At 33.9% G+C, this 13,857-nt stretch overlaps 1 protein-coding gene across 3 annotated transcripts in view; it reads left to right on the forward strand.

Annotated features, from left to right (window-relative positions):
• OTOGL (otogelin like) overlaps positions 1–13,857 on the forward strand; it is a 228,740-nt gene that overhangs the window by 119,142 nt on the left and 95,741 nt on the right. For all 3 annotated transcript variants that reach the window (XM_074226513.1, XM_074226511.1, XM_074226512.1), the window contains exons 29-31: positions 640–756; positions 1,117–1,270; positions 2,296–2,322. In XM_074226513.1, coding sequence (XP_074082614.1) covers positions 640–756; positions 1,117–1,270; positions 2,296–2,322 — 298 coding nt within the window. The remainder of the gene's footprint in view (positions 1–639; positions 757–1,116; positions 1,271–2,295; positions 2,323–13,857) is intronic.

Genomic DNA, 13,857 nt, shown 5'->3' on the forward strand with positions numbered 1-13,857 from the left:
AGGTTTTCAACATTCATCCATTTGAGAATTAATGTTATACATTTTTCTACCACGCTCCCTTTCCTTCCTTCTCTCATTTGGTGGCAAGCAGTCTGGTAAAAGTTGTACATGTACATTTTATTTGTACATGTACACAGAGCACTGGTCTTGAAGTCAGGAGGACAGGAGTTTGAATATGACCTCAGACACCTGACATTGATCTAACTGTGTGACTTTGGGCAAGTCACTTAACCCTGATTACCCCCCATCTAGGGTCATCTCTGGTCATGCTGTTTCATATCTGGACTCTAATGGCTCTGTTGGAGAATGTGAGGTTGGTAACTTTGCACAGCATCCCTTCACTCAAATGGAATTCATGTGCTTGTCATGGCAGCACCTCCCTTGTCTCCCATGGTCTTCTTCGAGAATAAAGGACAAACATCATCATCGTCATCAATATATGCACATTAGTCATTATGTATAAGAAGAAAGAGATTTCCTTGTTCTAAAGATTCTATGAAGTGTAATTATACAATATACATGCATATATAACACTTTACTCTTGATTATAATTATATTCTGAAATATGAGTACCTTTATGTTGTGGCAATTATCAACACATTTACAAATAATTTTCTTCTTTTTTCTCTTTTCCAACAGTGTGAAAACCCAAATGAGACTGTCAGACCCTGTGAGGCATATCAAAATAAGTTTCCTTATGCCAAGAAAGAATGTTCCATATTGTACAGTGATATTTTTGCCCCCTGCCGAAATGTGGTAAAGTACTATTTTGTTAAATTACAGAATTGATGAATCTCTAATTAGGATTAGGACAGATATTTTAAGTATGCAATGGTGTCCTTTGAATTTTCCATCTCCTCTATCTCTCCCCAATCTGCTCCTCCATTACTAATTTTCAGCGTTTTTTAAAATGTCTGGTCAATTTTAAGTTCTAGAATGCTGAGATTGTTATACTCCTCTAGGTGGCAATATTAAACTAATAATAAATGTTTCAAAGCAATTTTCTTTAAAAATGTAGCACATTTGAATAGTATTCAAAAACTATTAAGTCTGTCCACAGAAGTGTTTGATATTAAATTAATTTTAAAATTTATTTTCATTCTCTTCTCTGTGTAGATTGATGTGACTTCCTTTGTCAAAAACTGCCATACAGACACTTGCAACTGCAACCTTGGTGGCGACTGCGAGTGCCTTTGTTCTAGTATAGCTGCTTATGCTTACAAATGTTGTCAGGAGGGGGTTTCAGTTCACTGGAGAGGCCCTATTTGTGGTGAGTCTTCAGCTTAGAAATGTGTAACAAAGAGGAACATGATTGATGTCAGTCCTTCAAAGAGCTTCACTAATTTATAATTAAAATTCTAATTAATCACATAATTATACTATAATTATATTAGATAATGATTGATAATTATCAATTGATATACTATAGCATAATTCCCCTTAATTAAGGCAACTCAATCTTTTCATCCCATTTATGAGATGAAGGATTTGAAGGGTGTCAAGATTTACCAACATACAACTTTTAGAATTTTATTTTTGTTTGTATTTGGCTGTCACCATGTTTAACGTGGCATCAGTTACTTACATATTAAAAGAAAACCTTCAGGAGTGTGATTTATGATCCCAATCTTCTTACTTATTTATGAAGCTTTGCTTTTCTGACTAGAAGACGTTTGTTTTTCAAGCCTCAGCCCGAGTTCATTTCCAGACTAGAATCTTATTATTCTTCTTGTGTAGGAGGCAAGTCAATGGAAACACACTTAATGATTTTGAGTTTTAAGTTGACATTTTTAAATTGGGAATACACGGTTTCCCACCTGTTAATGAACTCTCAGGGAAATCTTGCAATTAATTAAGATGTACTATAGTCAGAGAATCTTTATGGATCAAAGTGAGTTGCCAGTTTATAGCAGCTGACATTAATATAGAGCTCTTAAGTTTTACAAAAGGCTTTACCCGAATCATCTCATTTGATCCTCACTACAACCTGCTAAAGTAGCTATTAGAGTTTTTATTAACTTCATTCTGCAGAGCAGGCACACGAGGGTCATAAGCCAAAGGAACTCACTCATGCTGCTCATGTCGTATTTGGCATTTTCCTAATTCCATTTTACGTATGCTATCTGCTATCTCATGTTCTCTCTTAGTTTTGATCTGATCTCATGCTCTTTCCACATGATTACTGATAAACCCAGGTCTTATTTTGCTTGGGACTGAAATAACCCAAGCTGCATTTTCTATAGTTTAAGATTCATAGTGTTTTATTTTTTCTTGTTTCCCCCCACCCTTTTTTAGCGCTTGATTGTGAATCCTACAACCAAGGTATGTGATTTTTTCCTCCCCATAAAGTACAACATTTTATGTCAGCAAATAGCAAGGTATGTGACTTTTTCTTCCATAAAGTACAACATTGTATGTCAGCAAATACCAAGGTATGTAACTCCCCCCCAACCCCATAAAATACAACAAATTGTATGGGATTTTCATGAAGAGTGAAGAATAATTTTAATTTAATTTAAATTTAATATAATTTAATTTACTAAAATCCTCCACTTCTTTAATTTTGGGATCACTGGATTTAGAGCTGGAAGGTGTATTAGAGATCACCTCCAGTTTCTTCATCTTATGAATGAGGACATTAAGATTTAGAGAAGTGAAATGACTTGCTTAAGGTCACAAATATTCTTTGTTTCCTGTGTTTTTTTCCACTCCTCTTAGGTATTTGTATTATATAGAAATGATAAAAATATTTTTTCTTTCAATATAGAAATATTAAGTTAAAGAATACCTTTTATCAATGTAGCAAGAACTGGAAACTCTATTAAAATTTTTGCCATTTAGCATCTTAGAAAGCATCCTAGAAAGATTAAAAAATCATAAAATTTGACTCAATGTATAATATGTTTAAAAATATTAACATTGTGGTTGATTGATAGGTTGATTGTGGTTATTGTTCTGCATTCTTTAAGAGGATCAAAATGGTATCACCACATTGGAGTCAAAGTATAGAGTGCCCAATTATGGCTAATAACATTAATAGAAGCTGAGAATACTCAGGTCAAACTGAGATAGTGCACGTGATTATTTGGAGGAGAGATATCTCTAAACTTGTTCATTTCACATTTCTTTTGAGATACTTCAATTCTGCTTCATTAATAGAGCAACAACACATTCTTTGATGTGGGGTCACCATGATGGGCAGTCCTGTGCTAGGTTATCTCATGCCACATAATCAGTTCTAAAATTCTTCAGAGATCCCTTGAAAGTGTTGTATGAGAGATAAGAGAAAATAAAGCAATTAATCTGGACTCTCACTGTTCGTGAGCAGAAACACTTATTTACAGGTGGAGAATAGGAGCCCTGAGTTTTCATTGTTTGAATTTTTTGATATTTTTATACTTATTTTTATATTAGTTTATATGTACATATATAGTTACATATTTTATATTATATATGTGCAAAGAGAAGGGGAAAGAAATTAAGTTGATCAGTTCTGTTCTGGCTCTGTTATCTGTTAATATTATTATGCTCTCTGCTCTAATCAATGGACTCTGTTCCTTCCTTTTTCTACTTTTTCCATTTTAAATCTTTTGTTCTGTTATTACATTGATATAAGAGAACCTAAGAAGAAAACTATCAAACTATCAAGATGTCTTCAAGGAAGGAAATACAGTGTGGAAAAGGCAGCTGAAGTCCCTTAATTCTGTTCCCCTGCCCTATTTTAGATGCTTGTGAGATTGCTCATCAATTTTTTCATTTACACAAATCCTCAGCTCACATCCAGCTAGGAATAAATTCTAACAATCCTGACTGCCTTTGTATATAAGACTAAAATAGAAAGGCCAAGGGCACATCGCTTTTTTTTTTTTTTTTTTTAGATTTTTCAAGGCAATGGGGTTAAGTGGCTTGCCCAAGGCCACACAGCTAGGTAATTATTAAGTATCTGAGGCTGGATTTGAACTCAGGTACTCCTGACTCCAAGGCCAGTGCTCTGTCCACTGCGCCACCTAGCCGCCCCTTAGCACATCACTTTTCAATAAAATCTACTGAGTCAGTGGCTCTTCCTGTGAAAAACCCTTAAGGGACTACCTGCCTATCTCAAGGCACCCAAATCTTTCAATCCTGAGTTATTTCTCTGGAAGCAGCTGGGGGCTTCGACTCAACACTCTATGGGCTATATTCACACTCCAACCACCAATACATTTGTAACAAAAATTTTTAAAAGGTTAAAAATAACTGTTCAGGGGCAGTTAGGTAGTATAGCAGTTAGAGCACCAGACTTGGTATCAGGAAGATCTGAGTTCAAATATGACCTCAGACTCTTGACACTTATTAACTTGTGACTCTGGGCAAATCACTTAACTTGGATTGCTTTGCAAAAAAAAGTGCTGTTTTACAAATCCGATCAAATTTATTGACTCCATCATGCAATTTTGTTGTTTTTTGTTTTTTGCAAGGCAATGGGGTTAAGTGACTTGCCCAAGGTCACACAGCTAGGTAATTATTAAATGTCTGAGGCTGGATTTGAACTCAGGTCCTCCTGACTCCAGGGCCACTGCACCACCTTGCTGTCCCCATTTGTGCAATTTTATATCTGCCTCTTCAATTACAGAAGAAAAATTTATTATCTCAAATCTCTGTGGCAAACCTTTGTTATTATAATTGTATGTCATTTAGTTTTATTTTGTTGTCCTTTCCATTAACATTGCTATGTGTTTGTGTATATGTATATATATATATATATATATTATATGTATATTTTTATATCAGGGAGTTGCATATCCTGGATATATATGTGTGTAAAAATATTTTCCTGGTTCTGCTTAGTTTACTCATCTAATTCCCATAATGCTTCTCTGAATTCTTCATATTGATCATTCTATATACCTCAATGATTTTTCCATTACATCTATGTACTGCAATTTTTTGGCTATGCTCCAATCAATTAGTACCATTTTGTTTCTACTTCTTTGATCAGTCCTTGTATATTGAATCTCTAATCCCTGCTTATAGAATCGTTCTTTTGTATCGTTTGAATTCTACCTTTCTATGCTCGAATTCATTGGGGTTGTCTTCTGTTTGTGAGTACATTTTACAGCAGGCAGTCTAAGAGGGAGCAATTCCTGTTTCATTTATCATTCTGGGTAATTACCACAAAATACCACAAAACTGGCACAAGACCAATCAGACTTGATGTCTACATAGATTGAAGTTGGTTTATTCTCTGAAAATTAAAAAAAAAACTAATTAACTATAATAGAAGGCCAGGGAGATGGGAAAGCATGTTGTAGGAGCAGAAAGAAAAGAATAAAACATTGTCAAATTAATGGGTGATAGAAAAGAATGTGAGGAATTAAAGAATAGCTAGTATGCTAATGTCTATTAGAAATAATCAGGTAGGGGCAGCTAGGTGGCGTAGTGGATAAAGCACTGGCCTTGGAGTCAGGATTACCTGGGTTCAAATCCGGCCTCAGACACTTAATAATTACCTAGCTATGTGGCCTTGGGCAAGCCACTTAACCCCGTTTGCCTTGCAAAAAACCTTAAAAAAAAAAAAGAAAGAATCAGGTAATGATGGACTGGTTCTCAGGGCATACTGACTGATTCTGAGGATGGGGGTCATTTTTTAGGGGGCATGACATGGAGTGAATTCTGTCCTCATTAAGGGAGTTTAGATGGTATCATAGTGACAAGGGAGACCAAGGAAAATGCAGTGGGGATTAGAGGGTTCCTTTATGATGAACCCCAGGGACAATTAGTCAACAGAAAAAATAGATGCCTCCTCAACACATCAAAAGCTGTGTAGTCACTTCTGAACCTAAGGACATAGATTCTAATTTTCCTAGTTTCCAGTATGAACAGTGGTTTGGATTGGGAAGTCTCAGTATGAATTCTAATTCTGTCAATTGCTTCCTGTGTGACCTTGAGTAAGATATATAATTATCTGGTTCTAAGTTTCTTTATTTGCCAAATGTGCATGTTGAACATCATAGGAGTCATACTCATAGCTCCAAAATGCCTAAAAGGCCCAAGCCAGATTAAAATAAAACTGGCAAACATTTAAAAAAACAGATAAAAATACATAGATAATTTTAAGTAACCTAAATAATCTTAATTTGTGGTTTTCTAAATCAATATGTAACCTGTAGGGATCCCTTTCTATTTGAATTTGACATTATTTTACTACATGTCCTCTATAGTCCTTTCTAATTCTAAATCTATAATCCTACAGTACTTTGAATGTCATACAATGATTTAAAACATTTCCTCTTTATTATTATGCCAAATGTTATCAAGCTGATAAAAAGAATAACATATTCTGAGGAAAAGTTTAAAATGTATAAAATACTTTAGAGGGCTTACTGCCAAAAAATTTAGTAATCTCTAGTAAAGCAAAGAACAAGAGACCATGTCTTTATATGTTTCTTTATCATTTGCTAAAATTGAAAGTGGATTTTTTTGGTTGTGTGTACTTTATGTACTTTCACACTCCTTTTATGTGATTAGACATTTTTATTACTGTTTTTAAAATTTTTACTATAGTGAATGGGTGCCTAAATAGACAGCTAAATTACATTTCTCCCTGGAGAAAATTAATGATAGGGTCAGTGTTCTTATTCCCTGTCACTAGTGAAATTTCATGAAAATAAATAGAGAAACAGACCATTAATTCATTGTGGATTGTATTTAATCTAGAAAGCTTCACTTTTTATACAAATGCATTTCTTAGTAATTATCTCTTCAGGTTGCTATAGTGTGAAGTCTGTAAGTAGGGTTTAGGAGTAATATTGTTTTATTATGTATTTCTGCTTTATCCTGATATTCTTTTGGGTGACCCCATTGGGTTTAGGAAAAGAGGCCCCCTGAGGTTGCTTGTAGATCTTGGTCTTAGAATGCATTCTGTATGAAATCCATTATGATACTAAGAGTGAGTGTATCCAGGAACAGATTTGCTCCTGTTTTCTTTTTTAAGCTTTTAAGTTGCAGTACGGCCATTATGTTTATGTAATTCTTTGTTCACCATTTTTGCCATTCATATATAATCACAGTGACATAAGAGGCAGTATGGGAAGGTTGATAATGAGCTGGCCTTGAAGCCAGGAAGTTGGATTTAAGTCCTCTCTCTAATACATTGCTATGTGACTACCCTAACTCTGAGGCACTTAACTATACATGTACACATAAACACACACATATATACACATTTGTGAATATTTACAGAACACAATGCATTTTCATGTATATACATGCACATAAATTTAGTCAAATGGATACCCATATACATGATACATGATATATGCATGTGCATCACTTTAGGTCTACATATACAGTTAGACATCTATGAACTGGACCTTTGATATCATCATAGGGCATTCTGAGATTAGAAACTCCCCTTAACAATGAAAATCAGTACCATCTCATCATAGATACTTGTTTAGGGCAGAGAAAGGTTAATGGACTTGCCCAGGATCACAAAATCAATATATACTATACATCTTCCTGACTTGGAGGCCAGCTCCTTCTCTATCACACTCTGCCAATATAGGTAGTCAATTTACAGTATTAACATGCTATAGATGATCAAGAATCAGGAACACAAGAATTCAAATCTCTCTGTCCTCTGGGCAACTTCCTGGTGATAAAGCAACTATCAAAGATTTTAACTTAGCTAATTCCTTGATCTGCAATAAGTGGTGGGCATTCCACAATGGGATTTCTCTCCTTGGGGAAAAAAAACCAAATGAGAGTGACTAGACAAATTTATAGGCATACAATTTAGTATTTAATTTAACTTGCCTAGATTTAAAAGCATAGACTAGGATGAAGTAGATTCTACCTGTTCACCCCATACCTGGTTAACTCATTTCCCCCTTTTTTCTTGTGCATTCCCCTTAGAATTAATGTGGAAACTGCCTTCTCAGTAGGCATTATACTTTTCCTTCTGCAGTGGATCCGTTGGACCTTGATGTGAGCTAGTACTGAGCGCTCTCTGTGGAACAGTCTGAAGTTCTCAAGGGGAAAGTTCTCTTTCAAGGATGGTTAGAAGCATCATGCTGTTTCTGCTGTTGATTGACAGAACTAAGTGGCAAGAGGCAAAAAAAATGATGTCTGTGTCAGAAGTGGGAACTAGAAGCAGGATCAAACAGAGTCTTAAAAATAAGAAAAGGGATGTTCTTTTTTGGGTGGTTATAGTGAATAAATTAATCTTTCACTAAGCTTCAGTGGGTAATACACAAGAGTCCCTGAAATAATCCCAGCTCTCAAATTTACATTCTATTGCAGAAGTCAAACTTACACATATCAGCAGATTTGTATGGTTTATATGGGGTGTCAATCATACTACAACATCTCTTATTTCTCTCATGGAAATGTGGACCTCTACACACTTTTCTGGATTTTGTCACTCCCTTTAACCTGTTCTCATACTAACAATTCTAGTTTACCAGAAAAGAATTACATCCAATTACATTCAACTCAAATGTTCCCAAGTGTCCTAAGGCTCACACTGTACTTTGGGAATATATGCCTACTATTTACCTCTTTAACTATTACTCTCCCACTAGTATACTTCCATTTTTACAAATAAGTCAATTACAATGATCTTAAATTTAACAATTTATATATTAAAATTGAAAAGAAATAATTACTTCAAAGGACTCAATCAATAAAGAAATTTCAGGCATAATAAACACTTCACAATCCATACATAAACTTTGGACACAGTTATCCTTCAATGAAGTCAGTATCTTTGGGGAAGAACAGGAATACATAAAGGAAGAAAAACCATGTGCCTGTAATTATGTATAATATTGCATGAATAAGACCAGTGATCTTATTCTCTGTCTCTAATGAAACTGCCCCAAAATAAACACAAAACAGATAAATGTATGCCAATAGGGCCTTAACACTGTAAATGAACAAAAATGGCCAAAAATTGATAAGTAAGGAGATAGTAAAAGAGAACCCAGTTGCCTTTGGTGAATTCATATCACCTGACCCAGATTAACGTCATCCTTGGGTATTGAAAAAACAACAGCAACTAATAGATATAACTGCTAAACTACTGTCAGTGATATTTGCAAAATCATGTAGAGCGGACTAGATTGTACAAATGACACTTTAAAGAAGAATTAATGAATGAATGAATAAATATGCATCAGTAACAGACCTTACTTGATTAGAAAATAGGCTCTTTGAAGGCAATAATTTTCTTTAGGGGTTCACATTTTTATTTCTAACACTGAGCATAGTACATATTTCATGGTAAGTGATTATTACGCTTTTAAAAACAATATTTATTTTCTAAAAATATTTCTCAATTGTGTGTAAAAAGTTTTTAATAATCCTTTTTTTTAAACTTTTGAGTTCCAAATTTTCTCCATTTTCCTTCTCTTCCCCTCCTTGACAAGGCAAGAATGTGGATTTCAATTATACATGTAAAGTCATACAAAATATATTTCCATATTTGCCAAGTTGGTATTGAGATTCCTAAAGGCTTTACTCACTGAATGTATTATCTCCAGCTGGCTCTTAGGGGGTATTGGAGGTTTTTCTCCCTGGATGTAATATCTCCTCCTGGCCACTAGGAAGTGCTAGAAGCTGGAACTTACCTTCCAACCCTTCCTTCCCAGACTGTGAGTTCCATGGCCATGCCTCCACTCTTTGGCTCTTTTTCAGAGAAAAGTGGCTCCAACAGCAAAAGCCCGGGGGGGCTGATCTTAGATTAGTCCTGCTCTCTCCTCTCCCCCACTGGCTGTCCACACTCTGCACTCACCACACCCCTGATCTCCAACAACAGACCTTGAAGTACCTGTTGTTTTTCTAGCTTCTTTTTCTGGTATTTGTCAATAGGACTTCCATTATAAGGTTTCTTTCATACTGTTTATGAGGGAAGATCAGGAGACCTTAACACAGGACCTGGCTTCTCTCCACCATCTTGCCAAGTTGGAAAAGAATAAACAAAATAAAATAATTAAAATAAATAATAATTTAAAAAACATGTTTCAATCTCTATTCAGAATCCATCATCTCTCTCTCTCTCTCTCTCTCTCTCTCTCTCTCTCTCTCTCTCTCTCTCTCTCTTTCTCTGCATATAGAATTTTTCATCCTGGGTAATTTGAAATTGTCTCAAATCATTGTCTTGATCGGATTAGTTAAATCTTTTTTTTAAGAAAGATTTTATTTATTTTGAGTTTTACAATTTCCCCCCCATTCTTGCTTCCCTCCCTCCCCCCCACCCCAAGGCATTCTGTTAGTATTTACATTGGTTCCATGTTATACATGGATCTCAATTGAATGTGATGGCAGAGAAGACTAGTTAAATCTTTCAGAGTTGATCATATTTACAAAGTTGCTGTTATTATATACAAAGTTCTCCTAGTTCTGTTCATTTCATTTGGCATGAGATCATATAAGTGTTCCCGAAGGTTTTTCTGAGGGCATCCTGCTCATCATTTCTTATGGCATAGTAGTAGTCCATCACAATCATATACTGAAATTCGTTGGGCATTCCTTTGCTATCCATTTTTTTTGCCACCATAAAAGAGCTACTATTAAAATTTTTGTACCTCTAGGTTCTTTTCCTTTTTTCTCTTAACTCCTTAGGATATAGACATAGCGATGGTATTGCTAGTCAAAAGGAATGCAGAGCTTTTATTGTTTTTTTTTTCCAAATTCTTCTCCACAATATTTGGACTTATATACAACTCCATCAACAATTCATTGGTTATAGAAATATGTTGAATATGATTTTGCAGGTACAGCTTATATCAGATTATTCACTTCCATGGGGAGGGTGAAGGAAAGGGGGGGTAGTGTAATTGTGTTCATATAATCTCTGTATTTATCTTGGCAAGTATACACACCTATGTATGTTACATTGTCAGCAGTTATTTATTTTGATTTTTTAATCTATTTTTGGAAAGATTTTATTTATTTTGTTTTACAATCCCCCCCCATTCTTGCTTCCCTTCCCCCATACCCTACAGAAGGCATTCTGTTAGTCTTTACATTGGTTCCATGTTACATTGGGTTTACATTGGTTTTATGTTACATTGATCTCAGTTGAATGTGATGACAGAGAAATCATATCCTTAAGGAAGAAAAATAAAATATGAGATAGTAAAATTATATAATAAGATAATGTTTTTTCCCCTAATTTGAAGGTAATAGCCTTTGGTCTTTGTTCAAACTCCACAGTTTTTTCTCTGGATACAGATGGTATTCTCACTTGCAGATAGCCCCAAATTGTCTCTGATTGTTGCACTGATGGAATGAGCAAGTCTGTCATGGTTGACCATCACCCCATGTTGCTTTTAGGGTGTACAATGTTCTTCTGGTTCTGCTCATCTCTCAGAAGTTATTTTAAATGAAATTTCTCTGTCTCTTCCTCTTGGATTTTTTGGTAGTATATAGGAAGGCTGATGATTTATGTCTGTTTATTTTATATCCTGCAACTTTGCTGAAGTTGTTAATGGTTTCAACTAGTTTTTTGGTTGAGTCTCTAGGGTTCTCTAAGTACATCATTATATCGTATAAAGAGAATGATATTTTTGATTCATTCCTTATCTTTATTTCTTCAATATCTTTTTTTCTTATCTTACTGCTATAGCTTGCATTTCTAGCACATTATTAAATAATAGTTTGGATAATGGGCATCCTTATTTCACTCCTCTTATTAGAAAGACTTCAAGTTTATCCTTATTACAGATCAAGTTTGCTCTTAGTTTTTAGATAGAAAGTTCCTAGTATTTTTAATAGGAATAAGTGTTGTATTTTATATCTGTTACTATAAACATATGATTATTGCTGAATCTTTTCATAATATTGAAAAATCCCTTTATTCCTGATATAAATCCTATATAGTCATAGTATATATATAATATTGCTAGCATTTAATTTAATTTTTTTGCATCAATTTTCATTAAAGCAATTGGTTTATAAGTTTATTTTTCTGTTTATGCTCATCTTGGCTTAGACATTAGTATCATATTTTGTATCATAAAAAATTGAACAGGACTACTTTTTTACACATTTTTTTCAAATGATTTATATAGTATTAGGATTAATTGCACCTTAAGTATTTAGCAGAATTTGCTCATGAATCCATTTGACTGTGGGGATTGCTTTTAGGGAAGTCATGTGTTTTTCATTTTTTTCCCTAAAAATGGGATTATTTAAGTATTCTATTTCTGCTTTTTTAAAAATCTGGATAATTTATATTTTCACTTTCATATACTTCACTTAATTAATCAGACTTACTGTCATTTAACTGGGCAAAATTACTCCTAATAATTGCTTTAATTTCATCTTCATTGTTAGTGCAGTCATGGTTTTCATTTTTGATTCTAATAAATTGATTTTTTAATGTCTTTTTTTAAATTCAAATTAACCAATGGTTTATCTATTGTGTTGTTTTTTCCATAAAACTAACTCTTAGTTTTATTTATTAGTTCAATTTTTTAATTTTCAGATTTATTATTCTCTTCCTTGATATACAGGTTTCATTTTGATGTTTAATTGAAGATTTTTTGGTTTGTTCTTTTTCTAGTTTTTTGTAGTTGCATACTTAATTCACTGACTTGCATTTCTTTTTTTTTAATTGATATTCTTTAGAGATATAAAATTTCCCCCTTAATACTGCTTTGGCTACATACCACAAATTTTAGAACACTGTCTCACTATTGTCATTCTCTTTAATGAAGGTATAACATGTTCTTTGACCCACTCATTCTTTAGGGTTATATTATTTAGTTTCTGATTAGCTTTTAATCTATGCTTCCATGGCCATTTATCAAAAAATATTTTTTATTATAGTATGATCTGAAAAGGGTACATTTAATATTTCTACTTTTCTGCATTTGGTTGCCAGGTTTTTATGCCCTAATAGCCAATTTTTGTGAAAGTGCCTTGTATAGCTGAAAGCATATACTTTTTTATTTCCATTCAATTTTTCTCCAGAATTTTTTAGTGCCCAACTTTAAAAAATATATATTCATTTCTTTGACTCCTTTTTTATTTATTTTATGCTTAGATTTATCTGACTTACAGGGGAGGGTTGAAGACCCCACTAGTAGAGTGTTACTGCCTATTTCCTCCTTTAATCCATTTTTCTCTTCTTTAAGAATTTAGATGTTATGCCATTTGGTGCATTTTTATATAGTATTGATTCAACTTCATTGTCTAGGGTTCTTTTTAGCACCATGTACTTTCCTTCTTATACTTTTCAATTAGGTCTATTTTGGTTTTGACTTATTTGAGTTCATGATTGCTATCCCCTACCTTCTTTTCTTTTAGCTGAGGCATAATCAATTTTGCTCCAGTTCCTTATTTTAACTCTGTGTTCTCTTTGTTTCAAGGGTGTTTCTTATAAACAGAATATTGTTGAATTCTGATTTCTAATCTCCTACCATTTTGTTCCATTTTATAGGCAAGTTCATTCCATTCACATTTACAGTTATGATTAGTAAATGTTCATTTCCCTCCATCCTGGGTTCTTCTATTTATCCTTCTCTCTCTCTGACTTGTTCCTCCTCTAAAATCTGTATTGATTTTGGCCACTACCTTCTTTTATCTGCCCTCTCTTTTTTCACCTCTCTTAATTTTTTTATTCTATACTCTTCCTACTTTCCTGCTGGGCAAGATGGATTTTTATTGCCATTTGAGTGTGTGTGTGTGTATGTGTGTGTGTGTATATATGTATATATATATATAATTTAAATTTAATTTCAAGATGAATGCTATTCAAACATTTTCCATCCCTACCATTTTCCATTCCATTATAAAAGCTCTTCCTCATGTACCTCTTTTATGTGTGAGAATTTCCCCCATTCTTCCTTTCTTGTTTCCCTTTACCTC

The sequence above is a fragment of the Macrotis lagotis genome, chromosome 2 (assembly GCF_037893015.1).
Source record: "Macrotis lagotis isolate mMagLag1 chromosome 2, bilby.v1.9.chrom.fasta, whole genome shotgun sequence".
Classification (NCBI taxonomy): Eukaryota; Metazoa; Chordata; class Mammalia; order Peramelemorphia; family Peramelidae; genus Macrotis; species Macrotis lagotis.